The 20,800-nt window shown below is 47.0% G+C and overlaps 3 protein-coding genes across 19 annotated transcripts in view; 2 read left to right on the top strand and 1 right to left on the bottom strand.

Moving 5' to 3' along the window:
* LIN54 (lin-54 DREAM MuvB core complex component) overlaps nt 1–2,840 on the top strand; it is a 40,371-nt gene extending 37,531 nt beyond the window's left edge. For all 3 annotated transcript variants that reach the window (XM_065633507.1, XM_065633509.1, XM_065633508.1), the window contains one exon: nt 67–2,840. In XM_065633507.1, coding sequence (XP_065489579.1) covers nt 67–268 — 202 coding nt within the window. In that variant the 3' untranslated portion in view covers nt 269–2,840. The remainder of the gene's footprint in view (nt 1–66) is intronic.
* THAP9 (THAP domain containing 9) lies at nt 2,830–9,463 on the bottom strand. Of its 2 annotated transcripts, XM_065633505.1 has the most exons (5): nt 9,384–9,463; nt 9,086–9,281; nt 8,732–9,002; nt 7,841–7,991; nt 2,830–6,695 (listed from the first exon to the last, which is right to left on the bottom strand). In XM_065633505.1, the coding sequence occupies exons 1-5, from the start codon at nt 9,461–9,463 to the stop codon at nt 4,733–4,735; spliced, it is 2,661 nt and encodes an 886-aa protein (XP_065489577.1). In that variant the 3' UTR covers nt 2,830–4,732. The 2 variants fall into 2 exon arrangements, with proteins under 2 accessions (XP_065489577.1, XP_065489578.1); XM_065633506.1 differs by lacking the exons at nt 9,086–9,281; nt 9,384–9,463 and having other exon boundaries at nt 8,760–8,892.
* A 383-nt stretch (nt 9,464–9,846) lies between these two features.
* The window catches only part of SEC31A (SEC31 homolog A, COPII coat complex component), a 47,225-nt gene continuing 36,271 nt past the window's right edge, over nt 9,847–20,800 (top strand). For all 14 annotated transcript variants that reach the window (XM_065634858.1, XM_065634860.1, XM_065634862.1 and 11 more), the window contains exons 1-8: nt 9,847–9,976; nt 10,257–10,475; nt 10,732–10,815; nt 11,574–11,697; nt 15,784–15,982; nt 17,360–17,455; nt 19,269–19,409; nt 20,300–20,442. In XM_065634858.1, the coding sequence (XP_065490930.1) occupies nt 10,737–10,815; nt 11,574–11,697; nt 15,784–15,982; nt 17,360–17,455; nt 19,269–19,409; nt 20,300–20,442 (782 nt within the window). In that variant the 5' untranslated portion in view covers nt 9,847–9,976; nt 10,257–10,475; nt 10,732–10,736. The remainder of the gene's footprint in view (nt 9,977–10,256; nt 10,476–10,731; nt 10,816–11,573; nt 11,698–15,783; nt 15,983–17,359; nt 17,456–19,268; nt 19,410–20,299; nt 20,443–20,800) is intronic.

The raw sequence follows: 20,800 nt of genomic DNA on the forward strand, positions 1-20,800 counted from the left end.
ATTAGGTGTACTATGTGTTGTTGCTGGGACTGAGCGGATTTTTGTTGTGTTTTGTTTTTTCTTCAGGCTGCCCTTTACATTTGTTACCAAGGAGGTAGCTGATGCCACCTGCGAATGCCTTCTTGCACAGGCAGAGCAAGCAGAGAAGATGGGCAAGTCGAAAGCTGCAGCAGAGCGCATGATCCTGGAGGAGTTTGGACGCTGTTTGATGAGAGTTATTAACTCTGCAGGGAAGTCCAAAAGTGACCCTTGTGCCATGAACTGCTGACTCGTGCACATGAGCCACAATGAAACGGACTGAACAGAACACTTAAGGCACAGGGACACTTTGGTTTGGCATAGAGGATTTAATAAGATTTGTTAATTTGGTGCTTGTTGTAAATTGACCTGCATAAGATTGAAAGAAGAAAATCTCTTATAACAAGATGTAGAGACTTTTAAATCTTAGCTAAATCCTCTTCTACTTAAGATGATGCCTAAAGGTCAATTTTTCTTCCCAATGTACAGCTTTTACCTTGAGTTTCTTAAAAATTAGGTGTTTTCTCCTGAGAATAATGGCCTGAATGGCATATATAAATTATTATAATATATATTATTTACAGTGAATGGAGTTGCATCACTTTGTGCACACAAGAAGACACAGGTGATGTCAGATGCTTTTGGCAACAGGCCTGTAATACGAAGGTATCAATGTATCTGAGATAGTCCTGAAAGGAAGCGTGTAAAAATGAGCATCAAAATGGAAGGTAGTATTTGTATTTAGGACCTGACACAGCACGTTCCTTTGGTGCACAGAGCAGTGTGAAATACAGAGGCAATAATACAAGAGGAGTTGCCTGCAGTTTTCCATTGGGCAAGTGGTAGAAAATATCATGGGACTGAGGCCCCAAGTGTTTAGAGGCCAATGGAATGAATGGGAATCTTTTGATAGGATTATGGCTGAGGGCTCAGGTGTTTTCTAAGCTGGAATTTGAAGGTTAAGACAGTGGCCTGTTGTCAAAAGTAAGGAAGAGCAGCTGTGCCACAATGCTGGACTGTCTGCCTGAGTTAACTGAGCGTGCAGCAGGTGGGTGCTGTTGCTTAGGTGAAGCTTGGTGTTCAGAGGTCTGCAGCAGCCTAATCCCTCGCTGAAGGTAGCGCTGTGCAGCCCATTGTGTTTTCTAGGATCAAGCTGTAACCTGGAGTGTTTAAGGCCAAGAAGCTGAGGTCATGGGAGACAGTGGAACCACAGTTGTCTTAATGAGGACTCGAGACAATCTGCATCCGAATTGACTTGCAAAGGCAGGTAGGGATCATGTTCAGCCTGGTTGTGGGTCTTCACAATGCTGTGTCTCTGCATGTTGGCAATTTACTTGGTCTAAGGGGCTTTTTTTAGTGGTGTTCAGAATGACTGTGAGCTGTGATCAGAGAGGATGCTAGCACAGAATCAGGATTGCTACCAAAACAGATGCACAGAATCTTTTACACAAAGCGGAAGGGTGGGGGGGAATCAACTACAGCTGTGTATGGACTAGGGCAGGGGATTTTTTTTTTTTTCCCAGTATTTGTAACAGGCAATCTCAGATCACATTTTTGATAGTGGAACACATTTGCAAAATTAATGTGGTAGATTACTTAACTACCATGAATGTCAATAACCATGTTTGATCACAGGCATTTTTATTACCTGTCTCACTACTGCCTGAACGAGACAGCTAGGTTTTTCCAAAAGGGATTTTGTATTCCTTGTGTAGAACTGTAAATACAGAGAAATGCATCAGAGTTCTTCCTCCAGGTTTTCTAGCAGGGCCATGCTGGGGAAAGGTAGGGGCTAGGCAAACCAGCAGCAGAACTAAGTGCCTACATGTGTGATGACAATAGGATGGGAGAAAGCTTCTGCTCCTGTCTTCACCCCATGGTCCTGTGTACTGAGCAGGAGGCCCTTTCTCGTCAACCCTTCTCTGGTGCCTCCTTGAAGTGCCTCGGAGGTGTGAAGGGCCTGGGAGGCAGTGGTGTCAGGCTGCTGGGTAGCTGTTGCAGACCAGGTTTGTTCTGCTGGTCATCATCTGAAGGGCCCTGTTCGCTATTACCATCTCCCTGTGCATAAATAACAAGCATATTTGTGCACATCTGTGAAAAGGAAATCCACCTCTCATGTAAGTAAATGCCTTTTTTTTTTTCATAATTAGGACTTGGATTTACTAAAAAGTCAGTGCGGTAACCTTACATGTAGATAGTGTGGCTATTCAGTTTACTTCTAGTGATCTAATATAGTATGTCCAGTAAGATTTGTATAAATGTAAATTAGTGTAAGTGAATAAAGTAATACCTACTTATGTTATTTTTCAAACAGATTGCAATATGCCGCCTTCTGTTTAGACTTCAATCCATGTTAATTTTGTATATATTCTGTGTCTTACCCTAAATTGCACCTTCTGTGATGTGTATTTATATAGAGTGTGCAAAAACACTTGTGAAATTTAGATTACAGTTGTAATTATGTATGATGGCATTGCTTGAGAATATTTTGCTTGTAAAGACTTTGAAGGTGCAATCAAATGCTCTTAGTTCTTCTATTTTTGTTTTGAACAAGCTTTCTCCAATATTAAGCTTGGATTCCTCTCTCCCCTCTCCTTGGTGTAATAAGTGTGAATTGGTTTTTTTACTTCCTTAGCCATTTGCATCAAACTGCTGGACAAGACTTACAGTCAAGTTCATCCAGTTAGATTAAAAATAATTGGGAATGGGGCAAGGGTTCATTTTCTAGTTCTGTTTACATCTGAAAGTAGAAAAAATAAATTTATATTTACTAGACCTATTCAAAGAATACACTTTTCTATATTGTAAAAACAAAACAGTCAGATAAATCACAAAGAAAAATAAACATTTATACTATTCTGTAAATATGATTATTTTTTGCACTCCTTTCCTTCAGCACTGACAAATATACACAAAAGATTTTCACTGAAATGTCAAAATAAATCTGTTAACACTAGGCCCGCTTCTGGTGGCTTGGTTTTTCAGTACAAGTCCGAATCCTACCAGAGACAGACCTTTGGTTACTGGAGTACTGCCATGCACAGCAATCCACGGCACTTTGTGACACAGTTCATAAAGAGCCAAATCGTGTCAACCAAGCCAGCACCAGATAGCTGAGCCCACATGACAATTTCTCTTTTTTTAAACTCCTTAATGAGAAAGTAGTGTTGTACGTGCCCCGGCTGGACATGAGAAGCTCAGATTGAGTGGAAAGACACGCAAGGCTGCACCGTTGGGCTGTTCTGCGGCACACTTGAAGGCAGCTGGATGCCACACAGAGGACTCGAGCAAAACTTGGAGGCAAAGGTTTGCCAAGAGCCTTAGACTGCTTGTTAGCAGGACACACTGCACTGTTTTCTTGTGGCGTTTGTGTCTTTCTACATCTTTCTTGGGGAGGAGGCTTGTGAGTATCTCTTGCAAAGCTGTATTAGTTGGTTGCATTAAGAAGCACAAGTCAAGAGAGCTTCTGGTTTGTTTCTGCATAGTAAGACCTGGTTTTATTTTTATTGCATCTGATTTCTAAATTCAGCTTTCTTTAGTAGCTTGATGAATGTAGCATATGATTAATGCTCAGGGAGTCTTAGAAACATTGTTAGGATGTTGAGCAAATAAAAGATGTTACTGGACTTAGCTCTTCCCCCATAGCACACCAGCTGCCCTGAGAGAAGGCTGTTGGTTACCTTAGGCTGCAGTAGAGGACAGACAGAAGGAATGAGATGCTCAGCGTGATTTAGGAGTGGGTTTGTATGGACCCCAGGGAGGGCGTGCTGCTGGGAAGAGTGAGGGTGTTCCAGAGAGAGATGGTGAACGTCTGAGAGAGCAGGAGTTGTGGGGAAGGGAAAGCAGTGTCCAAAAGATACCTGGAAAGGAAGCGTGGCAGAAAATTGCTTGGTCACAATTGTGGAATTATGAATGCTGAAAAATGTGATGGGACCTGAAACTCTTGCCCTGCTGCAGCACACCCACATGCTGGTGCCTGGGACTCCTGCCCAGAGAGGAGAGTGTGAGTACCCCTGGGTGCTTCTGGGCTCAACAGCCTCTGCATTGTCCTCTTGCTTTCAGTGAAAAAGGCTTCTTGCTTGGTATCCACTGCCTTACGTGTAAAACATGGGGGTTTAGGGGTGCAGTTTGATATTGTAATGTGTCCCCCTCCAAGATCTAGACTTAAACATGTAGGAGTGTGTACAACTGGAGTGCCATTTGCTTTTCATCTCTTTATTTTCCTTTTTCAGTAAAAGCTCTGTCAGCTTTCTTGCCTCCAGCCTTTTTTAAAGCAGATCTGCTTTGGTGAAATCAAACTGCCAGCATGTATAATCCCACCACCCCATGGAGGATGCATCAATATTCTCTTGACAAGACCACTTGTGGCGCTAAACCATGCAGCACCTGCAGGGGATGACCTGCAGTGTCCCTTTCTCCCTGGTGTCTTGAACATCTGCTGCTCATCCTGGCCTGCCAAGTGAGGCACATGAAATATGTGCCTGCTCTGCAGCTTTGTGAGACGGAACACACAACCAGATGAAATTCCTTGCTTTGCTCAGCCAAACTCTGATCAGACTGCTTGCAGTGGCCCAAGGTATCACTGCTTATCAACACTAGTTTTGCCGGGCAAATCATGGGAAGACACCACATTTTTTGCTCACAGGTATTGCCTAAATCTGGCCATCGCTGATCCTCAGGAGGGGACTTGCATCCTTGTACCAGCAATGAGGACTCAGAGCCCTGTGTGGATTTGGCTTGACTGACAGCTATCCAGTGGTGATGGAAACAAATGCTTTCCCTTCAGTCTCTTCCATCTGTGCCTTCCACAATGGTCTTTCAAGTTCAAGTGTTTGGCATGGTTTATTCTGATGTTTAAGTAACACCGCATTATTTCCTTCACTAAGATTGTGTAGTGATTGTTGATGCATAACTCCCCATCAAGTAAGTGTTTTGTGAGGGTGGGAAAGAGGTGACTTTGTCCCAGAAATTCCTGGAAGATTTTCTGTTCTAGAGACAACTGCCACACCTTGGAGTTTTTGTCACCATCTCCTAATTTGCCATACTGGTTTAGGACTTGTTCCGAAATGCTTGTTATGTGGTGCACACTTGCTGAGGGCAGACTCACTCCACCTAACTTTTTTATGTAGAGCACTGACCCGCATCTTGGCCTGCTCTCATCTGACTCAAAGAGGGCAGCAAGACAAGCCTCGCAGTGCAAGTCAGAGGCTAATTGCTCAGCAACAAAGCCCGCGGTGCAGGCAATGCTCTGTGCATGCAGCGATAGGTCTGTCAGTGCATTGCTCAGTGCAGAGCCATGCAAAAGAAACCCTGCACAACAGGGGTACTCTCCTGCCAGTGTCCGCCCACAAGCTGGGTTATACTGAGCACGAATGCTGCCAAGGGTCAGATCTCTTCTATGAAATGGGGAAATATCCAAGGAGCTCGTATTGCCTGAGCCACTGCTTTGTGGGGAGCCCGGTGCCAGGCTGGAGCTGGCCAGCAGTTTGTGATAAGCGGCCTGGAAAGCAGCACAGGAGGGGTTCCCGCTGCTGCCACAGGCTTGCCTGAGGGCCCTGAGAAACAGCTGCAGCGGGTCAAGGCTGAAGATGTAGGTCAGGAGGTGGTGGGAAGAAGTGCCTTCTGGACATGCATAGTTGGTGTAAAGCCACTTGAAGCTTTCGGCATTGAGGAGGAAACTCAGAAATCCTAGTTTGCGTTTGCTCTTAATAATGTATCTTCCCATAGAGTCCATTAAGGTGACAAAGCAGCTCTTGGCATCGTTAAAGAGGTGGTTTATTTTGGCATAATTTCCAGCTAGCAAAGGCCCCTTTAGTTCCCTTCCATAGGGATGTCTGCCATAAAATACCTCACAGAGACGGCTCATCAATCGCAGAAACTTGACAGTACCGCTGCAGTTGCGGAATGAGGCCAGACCCAGCTTCTGGAGGTGTTCCAGTGCGTCAGCAACACCCTCACTGAATAACGGGGTAGCGAGGTTGACCTTTAGGTAGTAACTCTCCTCAATCCCAGGTCTGCCTGACCTGCGTGTGCATGGCTCTAACACCCTCTCCTCCTGCAAAGCCGCCAGCTCCACCACGTGCTGCCACTGCACAGTGTCACCGAGCCACTCTATCTTTTGGAAGCACTGCAGTGCATTCCTTATCAGCTGGAGCGTGTGCCAAATGTCAAAGAAGTACGTGATGCTGTGAGCAGAGCCGGGCGGGTGGTGAAAAGTGCAGTAGATCCTTTCAGGATCCATCCTGATCCCCAGAGCTCTGGCAGCCTCAGCACCGTGAGCGGTGGCGCCCGATGTCACTGCTAGCACTGTGATGCCGATGTTGTTCAGCTTATTGATGGTCTGACGAAGCAGCTGAGCAAGTAGGTGACCGGTTGTGCTGTTCACAAAGAAGTAACCGAGGGGAGCCCTCCAGGGACTTGAGAGGCCAACTGCCATGAGGATTATCGCATCCGAGGCCAGTGGAGCTTCATCAGCATCAAGGACGCCTGCTCCCAAGTCAACAAAGCCTGTCAGGCACTGGGTCTGCGGGTCCCACTCCTGCTGCTTCTGCAGGGACACGTCCTGTACCATCAGGGCACAGTAGCAGTAAGCATGTTCCCCTCTCTCCACTTTTTCCTGAAGGCAGAGGAAAACGTCATTGCTGAAGCCTGCAGCAGCCTCGTTATTAGACAGCCAACTGGGAAAAAAAGGGAGGATGTGATTAGGAGATGCGATTCTGAGAAAACTGAGGCAACAGCCAGCACCTTTTACCACTAAGGACATGGTCAGCCATGTCTGGTGCTGCAGAGCAGGCTAAGCCACAGAGAATAAAGCAACCAGCCCTGCCTGTCTTAATGCATAGTCCAAGTTTATTTTCTCACACCCTAGTGATAGGAAGCCAAGCAAAATGTACTGACTGTGGATGGAAATAACAAAGCAGCTTCCTACCTCTCCAATGTACAGGAGGACAACAGAGAAACAGGAAAAAAAAAAAAAAATCAGAGAAGTGCAAATCAGGCTATGCAGAGGGCCAGGAACACCAGGCTGCTCTCCCTCCCAACAGGCTTTCTCCACACTGGACATCTTAATCCAGTTGGGAAGATGCGAAAGCCTTGGCAGTCCATGTGGAATGCTACTCTCCTCGATCTACTCTCTGCCCACCACCTCCTGGCACCTCTTTGGAGGAAGCTGTGTGAAATCCCCCCAGGCTGGCACAGACAATGTGTGTATATGTTGTGCATCCTCCAACTACGTTACAGGAGTTTAAGAATTGAAACTTGTAAGAGGAGAGTTAATTCAGTTTTTGTTTTGTGCACTGTTAAAACTTCTCTCCTTGATAATGTGTCTGACAGTACTTCACGTAATAAATTCTCAGCCTACACAATTACTTGCATTGAGTTACACGACTGAGTTGTGTGATACAGAAATACTTCCCTTCTATAACTTTGGAATAGACGCTTGTCCAGATTCACCAACTTTTCCAGAGTCCTCGTGAGCCAAGGTAAGAAAAACCAAAGGTCCTGTTTGCTTTATGCAGTCCTTGACTTTTCTCATATTCCCTTCTTGTCTCCTCTCATTTCCAGAAAAGAGTCTCAAAGTTTTCCTTCAAAATTGTTAATGTAAGGAATGTGTTATTCTTATGCTGTGACCCACATGCAGGGACACGTAGCAGCTCTCTGAGGTGAGGGGTATCAACATTCCTTGACATATGCTTCCCCCTCTCCTGTTACTAAAACAAAGGAGGGAAAAACCGCCCCTGAATGTTTTCAGGATGGATCTGTTACACCTATTTCTAGATGAATACCTGGAAATGCATTCAGAAATGTATGGATAAAAACTTGCTTTGTCAGGCTTGAAGGATGAGGCAGGGGAAGAATCTTCCTTAGATAATCATAGGCCTTATTATGGTAGAGGTGGAGAACACAAGCAAACTGCCTCATTTCTGGTGAGTATTCTGCCATCTGCCTCCAGCTGTTTGACTCACAAGGCAAATCTGATTAAAAAAAAAAAATAGGTCAGCTTTAGTGAAGCGAATAACTAGCTGATAACAGAGGGATGCATAATACAAATACATCACAGAATACAAGGCTGCAGGGCTGCCTCTGGAACCACACAGACCTGAAGCCTGGTGTGAAGTGTACAGCTCAGCAATACTGTCACCATGCCTCTCCTCCTCCTGCTGTCTGAGGCCAAGCCCCCAACAGGTCTTTCCTCTTTCTTCCTATTTAATGTCCAATTTTACAGTTTTGAGTAGAGACTCTGTCTTACATGTGGGTGCTGCTTAACAATTGACATAACAAGAGAGAAGCCATTAACCTACAGTTGACTCCGCAATTGGAAATGGCTTCTTCAGGTTATACTATTCATGTTAACAGACTTCACTTCTGGAAAGTGTAAATGACAAAGTTTTCCTAGTTAAATTTGCTCTATTCCGGAGTTATCTCTCAGCTGAATGGTGGCATGGTTTGATGCAACAACCCTGGTTATAGGTCTGACCTGAGCACTGCAGCAATTACTCAAGTAATTCATTTTTTCCAGGAGATTTTAATTCTTTGCAGGACTGGATGGTGCATTGCAGACCTGCAAACTGCCAAACCTCTGCATTGCACCATTAGGCCTAGGTGCCTAACGAAAAGGGTTTGCTGATCCCATAAAGCCAAATGAAGCCATCAACCCAGGGCTGGGGTAACGAACCCTGGAGCACTCTGCCTCGGCCAACGCCCCCAGCAGTACCTGGAAACTGGGCCTGCAGCAAACTCACGGTTTCCTGGGAAAGCTGCCGCTTCTCCGCCAGCTCCCGGAGGACGCTCAGCACCGCGCTGCGCCGGTGCGCGGGGCCGCATCTCCCGCCCGCCGGGAGCTGCTGCAGGGCCCCGCGTGGCGGCCGCGCCTCCCCGCCCGCCGCCGGCTGCCCCTTCAGGCTGTAGGTGTGGTCCCCGCCGGGGAGAGGCTGCTTCGGGGCCCGGGCAGCGAGCCCGCTCCTCCGGCCCGCGCCCGGCGGCTCCTGGCGGGGAAGGGAGAGGGGAGGTCAGGGCCTGGGGCGGCGGCGGGCGGGGAAGGGAGCGCGGCCGTTAACCCGCAACGCACCGGGCGGGGGAAGCGGGAGGGCACGGCCCCCCGCCGCAGCTTCCGCCGCAGCCCGTAGCGCTCGAAGTCGGTCTCGGCGAAATGCCGGGAGCAGAGGATGGCCCCGGGCCCGGGCCGCCAGGCCTGGCGGCTCCGCGGGTCCACCCGGTTCACGGCGCGGATCCACTCGCGGCGCTGCGCGGCGTCCACCGGGAACCTGTGGCAGACGGAGAGAGGGAAGCGAGGGACGGCCGGGGCTACTCGCCCCACCCGGGCCGGGCCGGGCCGCGGTGCCGCCGCGGGAGGCGGCCGCACTCACTGGTGGAAGGAGATGCCGCGCTCCCGGCTCCGCCCGGTGTCGCGGGCGGTGCAGCCCAGCGCCGAGCAGCTCCGTGTCATGGCGAACCCTGCAGCAACCGCCGCGGCCCGCCGCCCCGCCCCGCGGCGTGCCCGCCCATTGGCTACCGCACCGCCCGCCCTGCCCGCTTCCTCCTTTTCATTGGCTGGCAAACCACGACCCTAAATCCTTCCCGTGGGAAGCCGCTTCTCATTAGGCGCGGTCTTGTGGCAGTGCTGTAGTTCCGCCTCGGTCTGACGTCAACAGAGGCAGGACCGGAAACAGAACTAAGCCAACCGGCTGCGGCGGTGGAGGCAGAGGCAGCCAGTGATAAAAGGCGATCCTTGCAGCCAATGGGAGCGGCGCTTCCAGTCCCTATATATAGCGGGGGCGGAAGGGGGGTTTTTTTTCCGCGCCGCGCGTTGGTAGTGGTGCGAGGTGGGGGGGGAGCGCGGCTGAGCCCGACCCGCGCTATGGGGCTGGGGCAGCGCTCGCCGCGGCATCTGCCCGCTGAGCGGCCGCTGGACGCAGCGGCAGGAGCCGGCAGCGGAGCTGTGCTTCGGCTGCCGTGAGAGGTGGGTCAGGGGCCGCATCCGGAGGAGTCCCCAGCCATGAGCCGCGGCACCCACCCCGGGCTGTCCCCGAAAGGCGGAGGGGTTCCTCCGCTGGTGGGCCCGGCCCCTGTCCGATGATGAGCCTCACTGCTGTTCACATCATGACCACGCCGTGATTACTGCTGTTGAGCTGAGGAGGACAGGCGGCCCCGGAGCGCCCCGTGCTCTACGCCCCTTTCCCCCGTCTCCTCTAAGCCCCAGTGGGGCGGCAGCCCCTAACGCGTCTTTCCCTCTTCCCCAGGCTCCACCGCTGTTCCTACCCCGACGGTCGCGCAGAAGCAGGCGTCTTCCTCACCCCCCCACCCCCGGGCTCCCTTCGCTCCCAGGGCCGGGCGGGGCCCCGCTTCCCCCGCCGCCGGAAGGCGCGGGGTGTGTCCGGAAGCCGGCGGCGGGGGGAGGCGGTGCCGCGGCTGCCACGTTGGACCGGGCCGGGGAGTGGGTGAGCGACGAGGAGGCGAAGGTGAGGCGGGCAGCGGAAAAAAAAAAAAAATTTTTCTCCTTTTCCACCTTTTTTTCCCTTCAGTTTCTGTCAGAAACGGGGCGTGGGCGGCGGTTGACGGGGCGGCCGGCGCGCGACCCGCCGTTCCCAGCGAACTGGGACCGGTGTGTTGGGAGCGGCGGGTCGCGCGCCAGCCCCCGCTGACCGCTTTTTTCTCCTTCCCTTATTTAAACATTATTCTTCTTGTTGGTTTTTTTTTTCTTTCTTTCTTTTCCAGCAAAAATGAAGCTGAAGGAGGTTGACCGCACCGCCATGCAGGCGTGGAGCCCCGCCCAGCAGCACCCCATTTACCTGGCCACAGGTGAGTCCCTGGGAAGGATGTGCCAAGCCGGGCCTCGGGCTGTGCGTGGTGGCTGCCGTGAAGAGGTCATGGCTGTGAGTCGCCAGAGCTTGTTTAGTGTCCTGAAGGCTTGAGCGGGCTGTGTGGTGCAGTGCTTTGGGTGGAATTGTGCAGCTGGGGTGCGTATGGAAAGCACACTTTGCATTACACAGGCCACAGCAAGCGTCCTCTTTTCTGCCAGGGTAAGGTGACAGCAGTCCTAATGGTCTATTGCTGCTTGTTTGTAACTTGGGTCATTTTCATAGCGTCATAGAATCATTTAGGTTGGAAGAGACCCTTAAGATCATTAAGTCCAAACGTAACCTAACTCTGGCACTAAACCGTGTTTCTCAGAACCTCATCTACGTGTCTTTTAAACACCTCCAGGCGTGATGACTCTACCACTTCCCTGGGCAGCCTGTTCCAGTGCCTGACAACTCTTTCCAGGAGGAACTGTTTCCTAATATCTAACCTGAACCATTTCTGTGCATCATCAGGGAGACAGAGGCACTTGCCCAAAGCTTTTCCTGTTCCTGTTGCTTAAGAGACCTCCCCAAAGGGGGAACCACGGTCAGGAGAGTTTTGTAGAACTACATCTAAATAGCAGAAATGGAAGCTTGACCCCATCTCAGGGTCGTTTTATGCAAGGGTGATAGTTTTTGTGCCCCTCCTTGTGCTGCTTCTGCAGTTGCTGTTTTTTGTAGCATGGCTTTCTCACTGCCAGGCATGCTCCTTTGCAGGTACATCAGCTCAGCAGCTGGATGCAACCTTCAGTACAAGTGCTTCTCTAGAAATATTTGAGCTGGATTTATCGGACCCTTCGCTGGATATGAAGTCCTGTGCTACTTTCTCGTCGTCTCACAGGTGAGCCAGGGGGTTGTAAGGGAAGAGTAGTGACTGTGGGACTGTTACACATGCTGCGTGTGGAAAGGCCACTTTGTGAGGTTTGCGGTTAAGGAGAGAAGCAGAAGTTCAGTGCTGAAGGAGGAAGGTGCGTAAGTGCCACTGATGTTGTGGGACAGTGAGGTGCATTGTGAAGGCGGTGGGCTTGGACTCCAAGAAGTTGCAAGCTGCTTGTGCTCTGACATAACTTAAAAGATCTGACATTTGCTGGTAGATGTGAATATGTACGCTGACTTTTTTTATTGAGGAGCCTCTGGGATACTCCAGAGAAAAGAAGAAAATGAGAAATTGTGAAAATGCACTTGCAACTTTTCGTGTTGCCCCATCCTGTTTGCATTTAGCTATTTCAAGGAGACTCCTGTAAGTAACTAAACTGGGCCATGTTGTGTGTGTCCTATCGTATCTTGCACAGCAGCTGGGAAGCCACGTTCCTGACTGTACAATTCCACTTAGCTCTTAGTTCCTTACTGTGCGCTTGTCCAAATAAATATCATTAGCATCAGAGTGCCCAATTTCCATCTTGGCAGCACTTGGAGCGGCTCTCTGGCGGCTGGTCCACTGACTGCTGCTCGTTGTGGGTGAGCTGAAACAATGTACGTGGAAGCGCAGGATGTTTCTGTGGGTAGAGGAGATGAACGTTTTCATTGCCATTGGATTGGATCTGTGACTTTTTCATACCATGTACAGCATCAGTGTGACCACTCTTTCCCCTTGTGATCCAAAACAGCATGACTGGAGGTGCAGGCAATTAGAGCATTTTGCCAGGATGTCCAAGTGAGAATTGGACATGTCTAGAGAAACAACTGCTATCTCCTCTACCTCTGACATGACATGAGTAGAAATTACTTGGATTTGAGTCTTTATTATCCCTTCTAAAGCTGTAACTTTAAGACCTAAGGACCTGGAACAGTTTCGTAAAGTTCTTGACCAAATGCGTTTTGCTGGTTTCATAGAGTTTAAGTCTTGTCTATAAACAAATTTGGAGGGGTTGAAATTTTGTGTATTTGCACACAGTAAGACTGTTACCTTGCTTAGGGATCCTCTCCTGATTTGGGTAGAATACGGTTGCAGCAGCTTTTGCAGGACAAAGCACAAGGTGTGAGGCTGCTGGCTTGGTGCTGTGGCAGTTTTGTTGCAACGATTTGTGGGGCTGGCAGAGCAGAGCAGCTCCTAGCCCCTGCACTGCAGTTATCTGCTTTTTTAGTACTTGTGAGGAACAGCCACGGTCTCTTCACTATGGGTAGTGCCGATGTTGACACTCTCTACTGACCTGCTGAGAGAAAGATGGGGTGTTTGATCTTTCCAGATTTCCTTGTTTAACCTTATTTTAACGATGATATTTTTCAAGGCTTGCCAAGTGGTATTTGCTTACTGAATTTCAAAAAACATTCCCTCTAGCCAGGATGTAGCGCTCCTTTGAAATTCTTCCTTCAGTGAGCAGCAGAAGCATTTGGCTTTGCCCAGAAAATGCATTACAAATGAGGCTAAGGGGTTTTTTTGTTATTATTAAAGCTAACAAGAAATGCCTCAACTAGCAGCAAATATGTCAGGCTTTATTTTGGTTTGCAGCAAATGAAAATAGCCAGGTGATTAAACCCACAAAAGATAAATCCTGCAACAAGCGTTGTTAATTTTCTTCCCGTGGAAAGTTTTATGCTGCTTTTATAGAGCCGAACTTTATCTTGGAAAGAGCAAAGGGCAAGAGGAAAGTAAGTGAAGGAAAGAGGCAAGTTAATTCTGGTTTTTGATCCTCGTTATTTTCTTCCTTCTTTTTGGATTCTTGTCTTAAGACCAGATGAATCTTGCTGGTGGTGTAATACCAGTACCCAGACAACCCTGTCAGTCACTCCATTTCTCATAACCTTTTATAGTTATGTGCAGAAGTGTAAAAATCATACCCAGGAAAAGGGTCTGTCTGATAATAAAGACCAATTTCTGTTTATAGCATTGTTCTTTGGGGAACCACCAGTGTAATCTGAATGCTGTACTGGGAGACTGAGCACTGAAATTGAGCTGCTGAGCACTTGACGGTCACGGCATTTCTCACCCAGCATCTGCTCTTTGTCTAGCTTTCTGCAGTATGTATTTTATCATGCTGTGTTTTAAAGAAATTATCTGAAGGTTGTCTAGAGATAAGGAAAAGATTCATAATAACCTGGTGAATGCCATGAAAGCATTTCCTTGCCACCATCCGCTCACCATAGATTTGCTTTCTGCTTGTGTGAGAGGTGATATGTGACAGCACGTTGTTTTGTGTAGAAGAAAGTCCTTCTTTGCATGGCTGAATACACAGGAATGTTGTTCTGCTTATGCAGCAAGTTCGTAGAGTTGAAGGAAATGTAAATATTTGCAGATGGACACAATGGTTTGAAAATACTTCATTTCTCTCTTGTATGAAATGTTACTCACAAATAGCAGAGGTTTACCTCCAGGCTGCGGTTGGTTTGGCTTACAGTTCTTATTTTGATTCCTCCTATTGTTTTGTAAAGGTGAGCTCAAAATCACGTGCAGTTGGGAGCATTTATCTGATTTTGCAGCCAGGAGATGAGAGATGTGGAGGTTATCAGTTATACTGTCATGACCTTGCATCTTGATGACAAGCAGAATTGGGACATAGCGTGTTTTTGATGGAAGGGGTTGTTAAGTATTAGTTTGGTGCAAAAGTAATTGCGGTTTTTGTGTTGTTGAAATTTGCCATTTGATATTGGAATACATTCTTAAATAAATGTGGTTATGTTATACATTGTTTTAATGCGCTTTCCTTTATGTTTTTTTGCTACTGACTTATTACTTGCTGTTTGTTTTATATTTATTTAAGACTATGAAAATGTTGTTAGACAAAAAACAAGTCGTGCTATTTTCTTGTTCGAGTTCAAAATGTGTTGTATAGCAGTGGAGATAACTCACAACATCGACGATGCATTTGGCCCGGGAACTGCTAATGAACGTATAGTGCAGCAGTGGTTCGAGAAGTTTTGCAAAGGAGACAAGAGTGTAGTGGCCGGGCATCAGAAGGTGACAATGACAAATTGAGAGCAATCGTTGAAGCTGATGCTCTTACAGCTACGCAAAAAGCTGCTGAATAACTCAACATCGACCATTCTACAGTCATTTGGCATTTGCAGCAAATTGGAAAGGTGAAAAAACTCGATAAGTGGGTGCCTCATGAGCTGACCAAAATTCAAAAACATCGTTGTTTTGAAATGTTGTTTTCTCTTTTTCTATGCAACAATGACAAACCATTTCTTGATCAGATTGTGACCTGCGACAAAAAGTGGACTTAATATGACAACGGATGATGACCAACTCAGTAGTTGGACTAAGAAGAACCTCCGAACATCTTCCCAAAGCCAAACTTTCACCAAAAAAGGTCACGGTCACTGTTTGGTGGTCTGCTGCCGCTCTGATCCACCACAGCTTTCTGAATCCTGGCGAAACCATCACATCTGAGAAGTCTGCTCAGCAAATTGATGAGATGCACTGAAAACTGCAATGCCTGCAGCCCACATTGGTCACCAGAAAGGGCCCAATTCTTCTCCACGACAACACCCAACTGCATGTTGTGCAACCAGCACTTCAGAAGTTGAACGAATTGGGCTACGAAGTTTTGCCTCATCTGCCGTATTCACCTGACCTCTCACCAACTGACTACCACTTCTTCAAGCATCTTGACATCTTTTGGTAGAGAAAACACTTCCACAACCAGCAGGATGCAGAAAATGCTTTCCAAGAGTTTGTCAAATCCTGAAGCACGGATTTTTAAGCTACAGGAATAAACAAACTTATTTCTCGTTGGCAAAAATGTGTTAATTGTAATGGTTCCTATTTTGATTAACCAAGATGTGTTTGAGCCTAGTTATGATGATTTAAAATTCACGGTCCAAACCAGCAATTACTTTTGCACCAACCTAATTGAAAGACTGATCCTTAAGCAGAAATGCAGGCATTGCTTTTCTCTGTCTTTTAGCAGCAGTCTGGAGGCTTTAACTGTGCTGAGTGAAATGGGGTGCATGGTTGTAGACCGTGGGCACCTTTGTGTCTTAACAGGTACCACAAGCTGATCTGGGGGCCACACAGCATGACCTCGGCTGAGAGAGTCTCTGGAGTCCTGATTGCTGGGGGCGAAAATGGGAACATAATTCTGTACGACCCAGCCAAAATCATAGCTGGAGACACTGAAGTAATAATTGCCCAGAAAGACAAGCACACAGGACCAGTAAGAGCGCTCGATGTCAATATGTTTCAGGTTGGTTTTCTGCTGTTTTTCATCACATGCTGTCATAGATGAGTGGCCTGTCTTAACTTATAACCTTAAATGTTTCTGTCCCTTTCCCTGCCTCTGACAGGCATGAATTTTGGTGTTTGAGTGTCTGTGTGTACTTAGTAGGAAAAACCTGTCCTGTTACTGGCATTTCAGGATGGAAGAATTCAAGGTGTCTGGTTCATTGCTTCCCCTCGTCAGTTTATATTGTTAATTTAGTGGGTCTTTTTAGCTCAGCTTACATGCCAAGTAGAGGTGGTTTTCTGTGGTGTTTTTAGCCAGTCTCCATTTTTAGCTCCTGTGTATTGTGCCAGTGTTGTTCTCATCACACTGGGGGTATTTAACTGCTATCACTCGTGCTTCCAGTGACACCAGATTTTAAGTATCTCCTTTGGGGGCTGGGTAGGATCTGTCTTCAGGACCTAAATATTGTTACTTGGAAAGAGGAGATTGAACAGGAAATGTGGTGACGTGGCCTCTTCAGCTGAAGAGCTCTCAAAACTAACAAGCTTTCCTCCATCACTAATGAGTGCTTACTTCCTTCTGGATACAGTGGGCTAGTTTTTCCTTGTCACCCCCAGCTGCATGAGAATTCAGTTGAATTTGTTTCCTAAATAGCACTTCTGTCCCTGCACCCTTGCTTTCAGCAAGGCTGCCCTTTGTTCATTGTGTCCTCTCTGAATCGCTTTCTTTCCCTTTCTGTCCATTATGAAGTTGGGACTTGCTTGTCACCAGCTGTGGGATGTGATCAGAGGACACTCGGTGCCCTTGGCACCTGTTGCCCTGCCTGGACTTTGACACCCCAAAATTCATACCATGTGTCTGGGGGCATTGTCCAGTTGCTTCTTGAACACTGCCAGGCTTGGGGCTTTGAATACCTCCCTGAGGAGCCTGTTCCAGTGCTCCACCACCCTCTGGGTGAAGAACCTTTTCCTAATGCCCAACCTGAACCTCCCCTGGTCTGCTGGGAGCAGAGCTCTGCAGCACCGATAGCTGCAGCACCACTTCTGTCTCCTCCCAGAAGTGTCTCTGCTTTCCACTCCCATCTGTGGTTGTACCCCTGCAGCCTCCTCAGGGGTGTTTGCTGTGCAGTGCAAGAGAACTCCATAAAACAGGAATTTTGGTTTTGGTATCCCAGTCTGGTGCAGTGTATGGATTTTTTAAATTAACTCAGTCTTACCTGCAGCTTCAAAAAAACCCTTGCTTTTTTTACCCTAAGCTGTTCTGTGTGAGCCAAAGGCTGTATCCTGAGCTGATAAGAGGGAAATCGGCCTAGTGTTGTGGATCTGATGCCTCCCAGCAGCTAAGGCTGTGAAAGCTGATGCTGAAAATACTCTTAACATCAATTAATGTGTCTTACAGACTAATCTGGTGGCCTCTGGTGCTAATGAGTCTGAAATCTATATCTGGGACTTGAACAATTTTGCTACACCAATGACACCAGGAGTCAAGACACAGGTACCAAATTTGTATTTGTTAAATATTGCAGAGCAGGCTAATGAAAAATATGCACGTGACTGATGCTGAGAGCTCATTGAAACCTACAGGATTAAGGCTATCTCAAGGAGAGGAAAGCTTTTTGAAGTCTAACTGAGGTAGCAGTTAATTGTTAGTTAGCTGTGAGCTGCATTTCTGACAGTGTTAGATACAGTGCTTAAGGAATGGTACAACAGATCTCTCTGTGTCAAAATTAAAGAAAAATATGTTCCTGCATGTTGTTCTCCAGTGGCTGTCCCAAAGGCTGACAAAAATAGGCCTTCTTTTAGTACTTAATTTGTGTAACATGCTTATTAGACTGGGGTTTCAAATGTTTTTCTCCTTGTGATATGCCCATGACCCAAAGCATATGGCGGGAGCTTGTGTCCCCGAAGCACAGTTCTCTTTGAGTGGCAGCATGGGTGTCCTTCAGTGAATGCTTCTGGAAGGAAGTACATTGTGACAGCACTATTTCCCTGTGCTTTATGTCTGTGATTTTTTTGCCCAGCTCCATACAAGTGTGACTGGATGCGGTTGCTTTTTTAGCCACTGGAACACAGTTTGCTGGCTGTGCCTGTAAGTGCAAGCGTGCACAGGTCCAGATCTATTTGGCCAGGGGAAGCTGAAGTAGCCCCTTAGTATTTGAGAAATATTGCATTTTATCAAGCAATAAGTAATAACAAACAGAGTCGCTCAGGTTACACCACTTTTTAAATACCCGTAATAATTATACGCAGGCTGAGCATCTTCTAGTCTTCCTCTGCATGTTTCACTGCGTGCATGGGACTGAAGATTGTGAAGGTATAGATTGAGGAAAACAAGAACGTAAAAAGCAGCTACTGAGAAGTCAGAAGATGAGGCGGTAGGTTTGGTAGTTACCTTCATGGTTTTCAGAGAGTTTGATTGCTCTGCTTAGGGGCCAGTGTTTAGCCTGTGGCTCTTAAAGAAGATTTATGGGGAAGAACAACAGTCTTTTGTCCTTTGTGCCTTGTGAAGGAGATAGAAGAATGAGAGGAAGTTGTTTCGATGCATGTACATTTCTGTAGCTGTTACATAATTGGACAATAAGTTTGTGGTTACTGGAAGATAGGTTTGTTACTGCATAATAATGTGAAACAAACAAATCGAGGATATGGGATGAGAAATAATCTTAGGTTTAAAGATTTTTAGCATAAAACTCTGTGGGTTTGGATACTTTGTTTAGTTTGAGTTGTTTATTATGATGTGGGCTTTTGGGAGGACACTTAGTTAAAGACCTCTGTATAGGATTTTTTAATGTCTAATAGTAACTTTTTGGGCTGGGCAATCTTTTAGTCCTTATGGTCAATGACAACTGGAAATAATAGTGCAACAAGGACTAGGTTAACATTACTTTTAATTCTAGGACTAGAACTGTGCAGTGCGGGGGGGGATAAAAAATCCCCACTGAATTTCTCCAAGTGAATTTTTTTTTTTTTTTGGTAAGTCAAAACCTCATCCAAGGCAAAAGTAGAGTTCATATACCCGGATATACTTCCATGGAGTAGTTTTCTGTTCTTGAAGACAGTTGTACATAGTCTTCTTTAAGTAACTAATGTATCAGATTGTAAAGCAGAAAATGCAAATATTCCAGAGAAACGCTAGCAGCTTATAAGTCAGGGCGTTCAGGTGTTCTACCCTACATAGGAAACCAGAACACATACGGTACCCAGAATGAGTCTCCTTGCAGATTTGTCATTTAGCATAGCCTGGAAATAACAGGTTTTGAGTCCTCCCTTTGGAAAGGTTGTGACAGGCTGTTCTGTGTGTGCAACAGCCACTCGAGGACATCAGCTGCATCGCCTGGAACAGGCAAGTCCAGCACATCCTGGCGTCCGCCAGCCCGAGTGGCCGAGCTACTGTGTGGGATCTCCGGAAGAATGAACCCATTATCAAAGTCAGCGACCACAATAACCGGGTGAGTTGGCTCTTGTGCGGCCCCACAGATGTATGGGGAGACATATAGGGGGCCTCTCGGTGTGCTGGGACTGGTCATAGCACCGCTTCTGAAGTGACATAAAGATACTGGTGCCTGCCCTGTGCTAAATAGCTAATGCTTTTTCCTGCAAGGCTGTGTGTATGCAAAGCACTGCAGAGGAGTGTCGCCATTGAGGAGATTACAGGGGACATGGCTTTGTGTAGTTACAACCACCACACGTGCTCCTCAGGCAGTGTAAATGTAGAAAAGAGCCTGTTGAACTTTTGGAGAGTGACATATTTGTATAATTCTGTATATTTTTAATGGGAAGTTGCTATAACAAACTCTGAAGATGTAGCAAGAGTTCAAAATGAAACTTGCAAATGGATGCTTGAGAAGCAGCTACCTAGTCACTGCACTCTTATTCTGATAAACTGTGTAGCTCTCAATGTTTTATGTATTTGTTACCTAACATAATAGCAGCACAGTAGTCTATCTTCATCATATGATTGTAGTCTAGCAAGTGTTCACCTGACAATAACCTCTGCCTAACAATGGCTTCCATTAAAATGTCAGTACAAATTTTAGAGAAAAATGTTTGTACAGAAGGCTTTACGGTTTTCTTAAATTAAAACATAGGATTATGAACAAGACAGCACAAAGTTATCTCTTTGAGAGGACCTTGGGAAATAAACTGCAAGTCTCCCCACTCATGGAAACGAGGAGAGTATCCCAATCTGAATGCAGTCAGAAATAATGCCGAGAAACACAGCTTCAAATTTCCTCACAGCAGTGTTTTTACCATGCATGTAGACCTCTTTAGGCTAGTTGTCTTTTGTCCTTTAGTGCTCCTTGGTTATTTTGTGCTGTGGTGCAATGTTGTCCCTCAGATGCACTGCTCGGGCCTGGCCTGGCACCCTGATGTCGCTACCCAGATGGTTTTGGCCTCGGAGGATGACAGATTGCCTGTGATTCAGATGTGGGACCTAAGATTTGCCTCCTCACCTCTTCGTGTTCTGGAAAGCCATACGAGGTATGAGTCTTTTGTAGCCTGATGCTCTGTGGTGTTTATGCTCTTGATGACTGTGTTCCACCAGTATGTACGTCTCACTTCTTGATTAGTTCCCTGTGAAGACGCAGCTGGGAGGCAGCAATTCCAGCAGCAGGCAGTGTTATATGCTGACTAGCCACTCCCGTGTCCTGAAAGAATTGTCTGGTTTAAAGGGAACAGGTCCCAAAATACAAAACACCCTCCTGCTGAAACACTGAAGTTGCAAGTTTGTTCGTGTGCTTTTCAAGAAGAGGGAGCCAAGGTGCGAAGGGTTAGTAGTACTTGACTGACTGAATAACGGACTGAAGGCATGTCTGGGCACATCCTCACGTGTGGACAT

Source organism: Caloenas nicobarica, chromosome 4 (genome assembly GCF_036013445.1).
Source record: "Caloenas nicobarica isolate bCalNic1 chromosome 4, bCalNic1.hap1, whole genome shotgun sequence".
Taxonomy (NCBI): Eukaryota; Metazoa; Chordata; class Aves; order Columbiformes; family Columbidae; genus Caloenas; species Caloenas nicobarica.

Bases quoted from the DNA above. Each gene is read 5' to 3' on its own strand.
- THAP9 (XM_065633505.1), bottom strand. From the start codon at position 9,463: ATGACACGGAGCTGCTCGGCGCTGGGCTGCACCGCCCGCGACACCGGG. The intron at 9,003-9,085 runs GTGCGTTGCGGG...CTTCCCCGCCAG, and splicing joins CCTCCCGCTTCCCCCGCCCG to GAGCCGCCGGGCGCGGGCCG. The intron at 7,992-8,731 runs GTACTGCTGGGG...TTTTTTAATCAG, and splicing joins GCTGCAGGCCCAGTTTCCAG to ATTTGCCTTGTGAGTCAAAC.